The sequence below is a fragment of the Hyaena hyaena genome, unplaced genomic scaffold (genome assembly GCF_003009895.1).
Source record: "Hyaena hyaena isolate Hyena2069 unplaced genomic scaffold, ASM300989v1 scaffold_511, whole genome shotgun sequence".
In the NCBI taxonomy this organism is placed as follows: domain Eukaryota; kingdom Metazoa; phylum Chordata; class Mammalia; order Carnivora; family Hyaenidae; genus Hyaena; species Hyaena hyaena.
Genome location: NW_024081144.1, coordinates 484,972 through 497,969, shown reverse-complemented (window position 1 = coordinate 497,969; position 12,998 = coordinate 484,972). Strand labels below are relative to the sequence as shown.

The following is a 12,998-nucleotide window of genomic DNA, read 5'->3' as shown; positions in this document are numbered from 1 at the left end:
ATGAAAACAAATAAAACTAGACCCTACTGGAAAAAACAACAGTCCCGGGTGGGGTTTGGCACACCCGGGCCGTGTGCTGTCACACACACGGTTCCACCGAGCTCCCTCGTCCCTTCGTCAGCTTGAGCCCTGCCGATAGGGACGCACCTGCTCTCAGGACACGGAGCGCGGGGCCTCTGCACCTGCACTGGGCTGTTTAAAAAGATGAGAGGCGGGGCACCTGGGGGGCTCAGTCGATTAAGCTTCGGATATCAGCTCAGGTCATGATCTTGCGGTTGGTGAGTTCGAGCCCCGCGTCGGGCTCTGTGCTGACAGCTCGGAGCCTGGAGCTGCTTCAGATTCTGTGTCTCCCTCTCTCTCTGCCCCTCCTCTGTTCACCCTCTGTCTCTCTCAAAAATAAATAAGCATTAAAAAAAAAAAAAAAGAAAAACGAGAGGCTGAGGTCCAAGTCGGCCCTGCACGCCCAGAAGGCCCTCTTCTCCAGGCTTCCGGGGCACTTCCACCTCTGCCTCCCAAAGCGGGGGCCGTGTGCTGGGGCAGATCCTGTTGGGTCCTGCGTGGGGGGCCACCGCACGCACCCCAGGACGGCCATCTGAATGTGGGCACAGCCCGCTGACCGCAGCTCTTTACAAGGGTTAGCTAGCTACAGAGATTTCTCCAACGGGCACTTTTCCTGGGCAGCAAACTCAGCTTTGCTCTCTCAGTCCCCGGGAGGGTGGCGAGCCCGGCTTGGCACCGACCGGAGGATGCGAGCCTGCATCCGGCCCAACAAACAGTCGCGAACTGGCTCCCCACGTGTGCAGTTTTATTGGGTGCCCGTCGTGGACTGTTTGGCCGGCATTTCTATGATTTTGCAAAGGTCTTATCAGCCTTGGCCCCTGATAGGAACATCGAGGGTCAGTAAAGCCAGGCCTTCGTGGGCATGAGCGGAATGCACAGCAAAGGGCCTTCCCGGCAGATTCACCCACCCTGGCATGGCCGCCCGGGCAGGCGCGCTGCGTGCCCTGCTGTCTGCCCTGTCCCTGCGGGGCGGCCCCGCGTCCCTGCATTCTGCTGTGCCCTGCAGCCCCGAGGAATGGCGCTCCAGCCTCCCGCGGGCGTGTCTGGTCTGGGCAATGACGGCCCGTGGCTGTTGGCTGGTGTGCTCCCGTGGGGTGGTGGCTCTGGCCCCCTTGGGTCCTGGAAGTGAGCTCTGGGAGCAAATCGCTCCCAGGGACAGTGGGACTCTGGGTTGGCCGGGGGTGGTGGGTGCGGGAAGGGACCTTCACTTCTCAGAGCTGTGGAAGTTTCCATGTGGGCAGAGGAGAGCCTCATGGGGAAACCCATGGAATGTGAGGTGGAATCAGGGTGACCTTGGAGTTCCGCGTGAGAATGGGGACCAGAGAGCTCAAGGCCTGGGTTCCCGGGGCCGGCTCCTTCCGGCGCGGCCTCTGCGCACTGTCTGGTCCACTCAGCAAAGCAGATGGTGGGCGGGGCCTGGGATGCCAAGGTCAGGCCACACAGCCAGGCTGCCGGGGCTGGAGGGACACCCGCGCTCGGCCACACGGCCTTCCAGGCCCGGCTCTCACCTACCGTGCTCGGGTGCACCTGCTCGTCCGCAGCTGGTCACGAAGACTGAGAGGTGCTTCTCTGCACCCCCGACACCTCGGTCCAGGGCCCTTGAAGCAGGCCGGGGGCACCCGTCCACAGAAAGGGTGGGGAGGGAGAAAGGAGGACCCGGAAGGACTCGGCGGCCTTCACAGGAGGCGGCTGTGTCTTAGCCTGTGTGCCGCCCCTCCCCCCAGCCTGGTGGGAGTCACAGGCACCCCGCTCCGCGCTGGACCACAGTCAGGGGGAGATGCCGTCGGAGGCCCGCCCACCCCCACGGGCGTCAGAATGCCCTTATTGTTCTGGAAAACACAGTGGCCTGGATTTCTCCAAAAGGCCCACAGATCGGGGTTGCCAAGGTATCGTGTGCTGGATTGTGCCCCCTCGTTCCCATGTGGAAGCCCTAAGCCGGCCCCTCCGGAGGGGACTGTCTGTGGTGACACGTTCTTCCAATAGGGGATGAAGGTAAAAAAAATAGTCATTTTCGTTGTAGGGTGAACTCTACAACTACAGACACGCAGAGGGACAGGGACGGGGGGGCGGTGAGGCCCCAGGGGCCCCAGCAGACTGCTGCGCGGGGAGCCTGGCCTGCTGCTGGGCTCCCCCAGCCCTCTCCCTGCCCTCCTCCACGGAGTCCAGCTTGAACGGGGAACACGTCGGAAACAGGGTGATGAAGGATGTGCTGTGTCCTTGGCCTTTAAAGTAGTGAGTTCTGGGGCACCTGGGGGGCTGTTCGTTAAGCCTCCGACGTCGGCTCAGGTCATGATTTTGAGGGTCATGAGATCGAGCCCCACGTCGGGCTCTGCGCTGGCAGCTCGGAGCCTGGAGCTGCTTCAGATCCTGTGTCTCCCTCTCTGCCCCGCCCCTGCTCGCACTCTGTCTCTGTCTGTCTCTCTCAAAACTGAATAAAAATTAAAGAAAATACAGTAATGAATTTTGCTAGTCATTGTTGAGAAGTCACCCTGGGATTGATAGCGCCCTCCCCCAGTGTGAAGGGCGAGCCCCGGGGTGTGCTGGGCCCCACAGCCGCATGGGGGGGGCCCCACAGCCGCGTGGGGGGGGTCCCTGGAGCCGGCAGGGCCACCCTCTGCAGACAGCCTCCCCCTCCTGCACAGCAGGGCCACACCCCCTGAGGGTCCGTGCTCAGGTCTGGCTCATCCACACCCTGCTGTTGAGCTTCTCCCTCAGAGGGCGGGTCCTTGCTCCACTGACTGGGGGGCTGGGGAGGAAGACAGGCCAGCTGAGGAGGGGTGAGGGTGGGGTGTGGGGGGACGGGGGGTGAGGATATGGGGGTGTGTGGGGTGTAGGGGGAATGGGGAGCAGAGAAGGCGGGGCACTGGCATCTCTGAGCCCTTGTTGGCTCACCTTTTTTCTTTTTTAAAAATGTTTTTAATATTTATTTATTTTTGAGAGAGAGACACACACACATAGAATACAAGTGGGGGAGGGGCAGAGAGAGGGGGAGACACAGAATCCGAAGCGGCTCCAGGCTCTGAGCTGTCAGCACAGAGCCCGACATGGGGCTCGAACCCACAAACCACGAGATCGTGACCTGAGTCAAAGTCGGACTCTGAACCGACTGAGCCCCCCAGGCGCCCCATCACCTTCTCATCTATGTTCTACTCGGTCCGTGGGCGTGGGCTTCCTCTTCCCTGCTTCTCAGATAACAAAACTGAGGAGCCGAGAGGAGAATTCACTGGGGCTGCGGCTGGGGCCCGAGCTGAGTCTGCCGCCCCCAGCCCAGGACACCACCTGCAGGTGAGGGGTGCAGGGTAAGAGTGTCCTTTTTGGGCGGCCAAAGGCAACTCGGCCCCGGGCTGCCCTCCACTGTGGACAGGTGTGGGGGCGACCCCAGCCACTGACCCTGCTGGGCGGTAGCCCCCCAGACGCCTGGGGCCCACCTGAGTGCCCCGGCGGACCGTGAACCCTTAGGGGTCCAGCAGATGCCCGAGTCCCTCTCACCTGTCCGGGGGGCCTAGAGCTTCCACCTGCTGGGGGGAAAGGAGGGAAGGAACCTGGCTGCCTGGGAGGGCTTCCCTTGGGAACGGGCCGGCCCTTTCCCAGCCAGGCAATGTCTCTGGGAGGCTGGGTGGCCCCACCGCTCTGCTGCTGAGATAGCAAATGAAGAGAACTTACAGCAACAGGGGTCAAGTTGGGCGGTCAGATCGCAGGTGCAGAGCTCAGGGCACACCGGGCCTGCCCCAGTCTTCACCGGGCACCGCGGGAAATGTACTGGATCGTGGCCGGGGTGCACAGAGCCCCCGATCCTGGTGGGTCTCTCCCATGGCCAAGGCTGTGATGGGAGGTACGGGCACCGGGAGGGCCCGGATGGGAACCTGGCATGAATTACAGAAGATGTGGGAAGTCCACGTGCCCACAGGTGGCCACTCCCCACACAGGTGATGACCGAGTCTCCGTGCAGCTGGCAGGCACAAGCCACAGGGACCCGGGTGTCTTGCTCACTGCAGACTCTCCAGGTCAAGAGCAAATTAAACAGTTCTCAAAGGCCCTGGGTTTTAATGCATTACGGGAGGGTCTAGGGGATGCTGGGCTGGGGGTCAACTCCCTCCAATCACTGTCGCGTGAGTCTGGCCGAGGTGATCAACATGTTTTGCGCCCAAAGTGAGATTGGGTGCAAAACCCAGCTGTGACACAGCTGGCACTTTGGGCAAGTCCCTGCACCCTGTCGGATCCCCTGTGGGGCGGCTGACCTTTCACTGCGCTCACTAGAATTTAAATCGTGACTCAGTCAAGTTGTTCTAAGTCCTGGCCTGGCAGGTCAGGCTGCTCAGCGTAGGGACTTTTTTCTGAATTTCTTGGCGGGATGGAAACTTGCCTCCCCACCCAGCTCCGGGCTTGGATGGAATAGAAACCCACCTTCATCAGCTTGGCCAAGACATCACGCTCCTTACTCCCCAGGGACAGGATAACACTCATCCGTCCTGTCTGCTCCCGGTTATGAGGTGCAAGCCCTCTTCCCACCACTGAGAGGGACGCCGGATGGCTGCCTGACGGAGGAGGCACACGTGACTGTCCGAGAAGTGCCATATGTCCCTGGGGAAAAGGTAGAACCCTGAAAGTCTGTGCTATTTTCTGATAGCCAGGCCAGTGACCTTTGTGAGTACCCCAAGTCATGGAGAGAGGCGGCCTTTCCACTGGTGGGGGCGCTCTCGGGGCCGGACAGGGCTGGGGCTGGGGGTTCAGAACTATCAGGTGGAATCTCATTAAGGTGCATTCAAGTAAAGGACCAGCTCTAGCTCAACACCCCCCCACCCCCACCCATGTATAAACACATGCATGCACACAACTCACACATATAATTCCAATTTTATGTATGGCTTATACAGGTTGAAGAAATAACAGACAGCAAAGAAATATAAAAACCAGAAAGAACATTTTTGCTTTACTTAACGCCCCTCAAACATCTCCCCGTCTGTCTGTGCAAGTCCTTGTTTCTAGAATGATGGGCAGTAAAGGGCATTTGAGGAATCTCCCACCCAGTCTGGAGATGTAACAGGGAGCGTGGGCCCCAGCCCTGGCCAAGCACCCCTGCGGGAACTGTGTGCTCAAGGGGGCTGGGATTGGACAGCTCGGGAATGGCAAGCCCCTTAATCCACGTCACCCTTTCTCTTTTTAAGAACAGCCCTGCAGTTCTCCAGAAGAGAGGCTTTCTGGGCTGAGGAGCCCGACGGAAGGGGCAGCGTGCCGTCCAGGGAGCTCCCCAAGGCATAACGAAGTGAGGGCAGGCGTCCCGCGGGAGTCCCCAGGGCAGCCGGTCCTGACCCCTCACTCCTTTGCCTGCTATCTCCTCTCCAAGGGGCATCTTCTCTGATTCCTTTTTCTTGCAGAGGGGTCACGGGGGACGGGGATGACGCGGGAGGGAGTGAGGAGGGGGGTGGTGGGGGTTGCCGGCCAACCTCGCCTGATTAAGATCCCAGATGTGCACCATCCAAGCTCCTTTTGGGGACCCTGGGGAAGTCAGACCCAAACTTGGGCTCCCACGCCCAATCCGCAGAGAGGGGGAAGGTGGAGGGTGGGTCGTCTGGGCGGCTTGACAAGTCGGCCACAGTCTTGGGCGCCCCGATCTGGCTGAATTGGAAGTTTAGTCTCCACCCAGAAGAGCTCGGAACTCCTCCACGTAAAAGACAAAGTTGGGCTGAGCTGCAACTTTTTTTTTTTTTCTTAACCCAAAGTGATCCGACTCGGGGCCCGGCTCCCTCGGGGTGGGCCAGGTGCGGGCACCCGGGCGGGAAGAGTGGGGGCCCGGGGCAGCGGCGCGGGGCGCGTCCGCGCGCGCGGGCGGGGAGTCGGGCGCCGCCCCCGCCCCCTCCGCGCCGCGCCCGCGCGGGCCCCGGGCCAGCCCCTTCCTCGCCGCGGCTCGCCCGCTGGCCCCACCCCCTCGCCCGCGGCGCCCAGTGGGAGGCGGGGGCCGGCCCGGCCGAGCGCGGCGCCGGGCTCTGATTTGCTGCGGGCGCGGGGGATCGACAGCCTCGGCGGGTGCCTTCCAGGGGAGAGGGAGGGAGGGAAAGGGGGGAAAAGCGCAGGGCGCCCAAGGCGAGGTCGGCACTCCCCGTCCCCGCGGCTGGCGCAGGACCTCACTCGAGCGGAGCGCGCACGGGGAGCGGGTCGCGGGGCGGCGGCGAGAGGGCGGCGAGAAGGAGTCGGAGGAGGCGAGGGCGGCGAGCAGAGCGGGGTCCCGGCCGCCCCGCGGGCCAAGGTCGACCCCCCGCGCGTGGGCGAGCGCGCCAGCCGGCCCCTCGTCCGAGAGCCACCGCCACAAAGAGAACGCCGGCGCCTGCTCCCCATGACTTCCTAGAGCGCGCGGTCCCCGCCGAGTCCGCTCCCTCCCGGGCCGCGCCCCGCGCCCCTGTGCGTCCCCGCGCGCCCCGACCCGCGCCCCGCCGGCATGGACGTCCACACCCGCTGGAAAGCGCGCAGCCCGCCGCGCCCGGGCGCCCCGCTGCTGTCCCCGCCGCCGCTGCTGCTGCTGCTGCTGCTGCTGTGGGCGCCGCCTCTGAGCCGCGCAGGTAAGGCACCCGGGCGCAGGGGCGGCTGTCATCCCCGGGCCGCGCCGGCCTCCCCGGCGCTCCACCCGCCTCCCGCGGGCTCGGGGAATGCGCGGGCCGCCTCTCCGAATGCCAGCCTCGGGGCCCGGGAGGCAGACGCGCCAGCACGGTACCCCGCGCGCCAGAGAGCCGGCCGGGGGCGCGGGGCTGCGGCGCGCGCGGACGGGGGGCCTCGCGCTGGGTCAGCCGGGGGTCTGTCCGCGAGGCCGGCAAACTTTGTCCCGAAACTTCGTTTCTCCGGTCCCACGTCACTCGCGCCCGGCAGAACTTCCTCTCCTGAAAACTGGGAAGGGTCGCCCCCTAGAGTCGCAGCCAGTCCATTCCGGCCGAGCTCCTGGGGTGGGGGGACACTGGCCGCTGGCCGGGGAATCCCAGAAACTGGAGCCCCTCCAGCCCTGCACCCCCCCCCCCCCCCCCCCCCCCCCCCCCCCCCCCCCGTCCCCTCCAGGCCTCCTCCAGGCTGGGTCTCCGCGTTCCTTGGAGTCTTGCAATCCTGGCCCCGAAGAGCTCAGTGATAATTGCGGAGCTCTGGAGGCTGGTCGACCAGCCCTGCTCCTGATCCCACCCGGAACCTCCTGACCCCCTGGGAGGCAGTTTTTCTTGGGTTTGCCTCCCAGAGATGGGATTTGCAGCCCGAGTCAGGAGATGGTGGTGGCATCCGGGCAGAGAGGCTCAGATGGTCCGCAGATCTGCCTCCCAGAGGTCTGTCTGACTTGGAAGGAGCCCTATCCGCCGGTCGCCTGGAGTCTTGCAGCTCCGACTCCCTCCCACTCAGCTTTCTGATGGGACAGACAGTGGCTTCTAAGCATCACCTTGGTGGTTACTCGTGGGATGGGTGTTCACACAGCCTCAGACCTCAGAGGTCCTGGGATGTCTCGAGTCCCCATTAACAAGCCGGCAGACAAGGCTCAGAGCTGCTGGGGCGAGGTCAGGGAGAGTGGGGGGCACAGCTGGCCAGCGGCTCCACTGCCCGGTCCCCTTCTCCCCTCCACTTTGTAATTTGAAGCCATGTGGGAAGAATCACTTTCCATGCGCCACTTGCCAATTAAGATACTCTTTCCCTTTTTCCTGGCTCGATGGGAGTCGGGGTGTCCTGCCAGCGTAGGCCTGTGGCAGCTGAGGGGTGCCTGGCTCAGCTCTGGGGATCTGGTGTCTTATCCCTGGGTTGCCACCAACGTGCCCAGGGTCCCGGGCTAACTGGCTTTGTGTTTCCCCCCGCCTGGAATCAGTTGAGTGAGGGGACAACCGTGGCCTCCAGGAAACTGGTCTGGAGTCGGTGGGGGATGTAGTCAGGGGGCCGCATGGCGGCTGAGGCACTTAGCCTCTGTCCTGCTCCTCGGCTGGGCTCCCCCAGGAACACTGGACGGAACCCTTCAGGGGAATCGTCAGCCCCCAAAGCAGGGGGCCGGGTGCAGACGGGGGAGCGTGCCTTCGCCGGGTTTGCAGCGGGCTCCCGGCTCCACTCGCGGGCTCTGTCTGCCCCCGCAGCCCCTGCCCCCTCTCCGATCCCCTCTTTCCCAAGGGCGGCCCTTGGACGCAGAAGCGTGGCAGAGGGGACGGGGCAGCAGCCTGGCCCCTGGCCCACGAGTTGCTCATTTGGCAACTTTTATCAGAAAGACCGTTAGTTAGAAGCATGTGAAGAAGCCGCTTTTCCGAGCGGGTTCCCCAGCCCCGTCCCCACCTCCCAGGGTGGGACCCGTCCTGAAGTCACGGGCGGTGCGTGGCCAGGGAGGGCGGCTGTCCACCGCAGGCGCGGGCCAGGCGGGAGCGGTCCTCGAAGGAGCTTGTTCTCGTCTCCATTTTGGGATAAGCCAGATGTTTTCCGAGTTTTCTCTGAACATGGCTCTTTTTCCTACCTTCTCCTGGGCCAAGTGTGCGAAGGAATGAAAAGTTAAGATTGCATTTGGGGCCCTTTAACATGTAACGGGTGGAGGGGAGTATGTGAAATGAAACGTGACCCCAATATTTGGAAATTGAGGTCATCTCCTTGGCCCGCCATTGGTTGACACCAGTCATGTGCCTGCTTCGTGCAATAATTTTGTGGGAAGAGTCGTCCAAGTTCTGTGGGACGTGACAGATACGAAACGGTTAAGTTTCCTCTGACTCAATCAAGTTGGCTGGAAAGACATCCTTTTCCATCCTTCCCCCTTCCCCGCCTCCCCAGAAGAGAGCCGGTGGTGGGAGGGGCTCCCCGGAGCCCTGTCCCTCATCTGGTCCAGATTTCAGTGGCTGGAGGGGCTGGAGCTGTGGTCGCTGCCCAGTGGCTTTGACCACCCAGCAGGGGCCCCAGGCAGGGGTTTCTTCCCCGCGCGGGGGCACAAAGTCCCTTCTCCTGTGATGTTGCTCCAGGGCTGTTCCTGGGGTGCTGGCCAGAGCCTGCCCCGTTACCCCACCCTTCAGATATTTCTGGACATGCACCACGGCCCCGCCCTTAGCCCAACACAGCTGATGCCCGCCTGCCCCGCCCCTGCCTTCTGGCCGTCTGGCCCTGCCTCCTCCCTGGATCACAGACAGTGTTGGTGGAGCAGAGGGGGTGGGGAGCAGATGCCCACGCCCCCCCCCAATAACAGGACGGTGAGAGGGCAGACTAGCAGTGAGCCCCCGAGGGTCAAGGATGAGTCACCCACACCCTGGGGCACCCTGGGTTTGCATTTAAGGAGCAAGGCGGGGCCCCTCCCCCCGAGACCGTTGCACGTGTTAACTCTCGTAGTGGGTGTGCTGGCATCTGCCTGGCCCTGTGCCCACATTGTCTCACTGGCCCCTCACGCAGGCCTGCAAGGTGCGGGAGCCCAGCTTCCGGGTCTGCGTGACCTCTGCATCTCGGTCCTGAGTGAGGGTCTCCCTTGTGCTTGGCGTGGCCACGCCTCAGTGCCTTTGACCTGGGAGGAGGGTGGGGGGCTACCTTTTCTCTTCACATCCACTTATCAGCTCTCCCCGGGGGCGGCCTGGTGCCCAGAGCAGCAGATGTGGGGGAGGCGGCCCTGCCACATGTGGCCCCCGGGGTGAGGGACGCGTTGCCAACCGTGCTTCAATCCCACCCCCTTCTCCCCCTCCCCCCTCTCCCCCTCTCCCCCTCCCCCCTCCCTCCCTTCCTTCCTCCCTCCCTTCCTTCCTTCCTCCCTCCCTCCCTTCCTTCCTTCCTCCCTCCGTCCCTTCCTTCCTTCCTCCCTCCTCTCTCCCTCCCTCCAGCCCACCCTTCCTTCCTCCCTCCCTCCCCTCCCTCCCTCCCTTCCCTCCCTCCCCTCCTTCCCCCTCCCTCCCCCTCCCTCCTTTTCTACTGGAATGCCTTCAAGAAGAACCAGACTGAAGGCAGCCTCCACTCTCCTGTTCCTTCTCTTTACCTGGCCCTCCACTCATCTGCATGACCTTCCCGGACCCTGAAGGCCTTTGCCTTTGCACCCTGGCCTGGAGGGTTATGGGAGGACAGAGGTGAGCGGGGGCAGGGCTTCTCAGTGCGGGAGCCCCAAATCTTCTGGGCAGCACTTGTGTTTGTTTCACTGTTCATTTTTGTGCCAAGCTTCACTTTAAATACTCTGGGAGGGTCCGGTCCATTGGGGAGATCTGGGGAAGCTTCCTGGAGGAGGAGACACTAAACTTGGCCTTCTCCTCCTTCTTCCCCTCCCTTAGCAGGTGCCTTCATCCACCTCTGGCTTTACTCCTGTCCACCCCTCCTCCCTGGCAGGACATCCCAGCCTCTGCTCTGGTGTTCAGCTTTCTCTGGGGCTGCTTCCCTTGGCTGGAAAGCCCCTCATTAACTCGGTTGGCAGAGCGCCCCCAGCGCCGCTTGTCCAGCGAGGCTGTGCCAGCAGAAGTGGCTGCAGCCTCTGAGGGGGACGAGTGGAGACCTGGGGGCTTCCTCAACCCTCTCTGCCCCTGCGCGTGGGCCCGTGTGCAAACTGACAGCCTCGGCTGGGGGTGGGGCGCCTCTGGGCACGACTTAGGGTTCCTGTGCTGAAGGTGGACAGTTAGATGTGGGGGGGAGATGAACCCCAGGAGCAGCATGGGCAGCTGGGAGGCCAGTGCCAAATGGAGCGTTTGCCTCAACTTTCGCCTCCGGAAAATGGGGAGAATTGCTTTGATAGGTGGTCGTGTGGAATAAGCCTGAGTAATGGAGGGCGTTGTCGCGCATGCTCTTCTGGCCGGTATTTCTGCACAAGGCACAGAGCATGCTGTTGCCGCAACTGGCTTTAAACGTACCCATCCCCGAAGCAGCACAGGGACAGGGCTCCGCCATCCCGCTGAGTCAGGGCGGGCCGCCATCTGCATGGTGGGGACGCTCTCCCACGTAGTCTCCTGGGCTCCTGTGTTCAGGTCATGCGAGGCAACATGTGAAAATGTGTTACAAGCCCCTTGGAGGGCGGTACACACGCGTGCGTGTCTGTGTGCGTGTGGGAGCATGTGCGTGTGTGTAATGTGCAGACTCGCGGGGGCCCACGTGTCCATGTGTGAGTTTGTGGGCCGGCACGTGCCTGTGTTTGCGAGGTTTCCCGAGGCTCTTCTGTGTGCCGGGCGGGGGGGTGTGGGGAGCTGGGGCAAGGTGACATTTCCCTCCGTGCCGGGACCCAAGCCCGCCCGATGGACTGTGGCCGTGGAGCCCGAGGGGCCCCGGGGCCGTGGGTCCTGCTGGCCCGGCCGTTGGATGAAATGTTTGTCCTCACAGGAGGGCGATGTGACACTGCGGTGTCTCTTTTCGTTCTTATTTTTGTTTCCCCAGATGAGCCACTCCTGCAGCGTCAGCGCTCTGCTGGCTCGGCCGGAGGGGATCCTGAGACCCTGAAGGCGGGGCCGGCTTTGGCCCTTCTCGCGGGCCGGTGTCCCCTTGCTGCGGGCACAGCACGGGGACCAGGGTGCGGGCGGTGCTCGGGGTGGGCGGCTGGAGCCGGCGGCCTGGGTTTAGATCCCGGCGGCTCCCCTCCTACCAACTGTGCATTTAGCCTCCCCCTGCCTCAGTTTCCCTTTTTTTAAGAAGGGGCCGATGGTCGTAAGTCCTGCAGGATTTTTTGTGAGGGTTCAATGCATAGCGTGTGCAGAGCACGTCAAGCCCAGTTACCAGTTTGTTCTTCCCGGGCTCTGAGGTGGCATGAGGCAGCGGGTCCGGTGCCGGGTGCCAGGTGCCCGGCCCTGCCCCCGGGCTGGCTGTGTGGGTGGCGTCCTGTCTCTCCTGTGGACAGTGGCACTGGTATCCCTCTCCCGGGAGAAACGGGAGAAGGGGTGACATAGGAGATGCCCCCTGGTGGATTAGACCACTCACTGGGGCTTCTGTGCTTTTGAGCCTGGGCACGGAGCTAAGTAAGCTCCCCTTCCTCCTCAGGCCACCCCCACTCTCCGAGGAGGAGCTGGGGCTCACAGATGGGAATGGACCTGCCCACACCCCAGCTCACGGACTCTGGCCTCCCCCTCCATGACGTGACTGTGATGGCTGGGGCACTGGGGGCGTATTCTGCCATGGGCGCAGGTGGTGCCTTTGCCGACCCAGATGCTGTTTTAGTGCCAGTCTGGCCGAGGTGGCTGGAGAGCCATTTATGGAATAAATGAATGCCCGGTGGGACGTGAGTGGGGGTGTGTGGACGTGTGGGGTGGGCCTGGGGGACACAGTCTGAAGCATCACCCATCAGCCTTGACTCACCCAAGAGTTTTTCTGGCAGATTCTCATCCTAAGTAATAACCCCACGTTAGACATGAGTGTCGCCATCCTTCGGTGACTCAGACCCGAGAGACGGAACCACAGTCTGACCCAGTTTCTCCAAAATGTCATTCCTCAGAGCTCCAGGGGGCGCAGGGACATCTGCCTGCGGGACTTGGAGCACCCCTTTGTTTTCTGACCCCAGGACCTGAGTTTTGTGCCTGGGGTGTCACTCTTCTGGCCTGGTCTTCCCTGACAGCACTTTGGCCGTAGGGATCCTAACGACCTCTGTTATTGTACGGAATGACACAAAGTGCTGTCAAGTGTGTGCGAACGCCGGAAGCGATTTCATGTCAAACCTCTGAGCCTGCGTTGGAAAAGTAGTGATCTCACAATGGCGGAGAGGGCGTTTTAACCTAACGGAAGGTGGGAAGTGGTCGTCTTGCACTCTCCGGGGGTGACTGGGAGGGGCCGTGGGCAGCTGGGGGGGGGGCCCGGTTCTTCCAGGGAGAGGGGTCACAGGGAACCGCAGGAGAGGCTGGCCTTGCCGGGACAGATCTGGAGTGGCCGTGCTTAGGCCCCAAGTGTTTGCGGACCTCTAACGCGACTTAGGTCTGAGCCGGGCACAGAAGCTTCGGGCGCAGTGTGCGAATCAGACTCCAGGACAGGTGATCCCGTCCAGGGAGGCGCAAAGGGGGAGGTAGTGAATCATTGGCCAGCAG

At 62.7% G+C, this 12,998-nt stretch overlaps 1 protein-coding gene across 2 annotated transcripts in view; it reads left to right on the top strand.

Annotated features, from left to right (window-relative positions):
• Nucleotides 1–6,132: 6,132 nt before the first annotated feature.
• Nucleotides 6,133–12,998, top strand: part of COL5A1 (collagen type V alpha 1 chain) — a 143,430-nt gene continuing 136,564 nt past the window's right edge. For both annotated transcript variants that reach the window (XM_039255152.1, XM_039255151.1), the window contains exon 1: nucleotides 6,133–6,614. In XM_039255152.1, coding sequence (XP_039111083.1) covers nucleotides 6,494–6,614 — 121 coding nt within the window. In that variant the 5' untranslated portion in view covers nucleotides 6,133–6,493. The remainder of the gene's footprint in view (nucleotides 6,615–12,998) is intronic.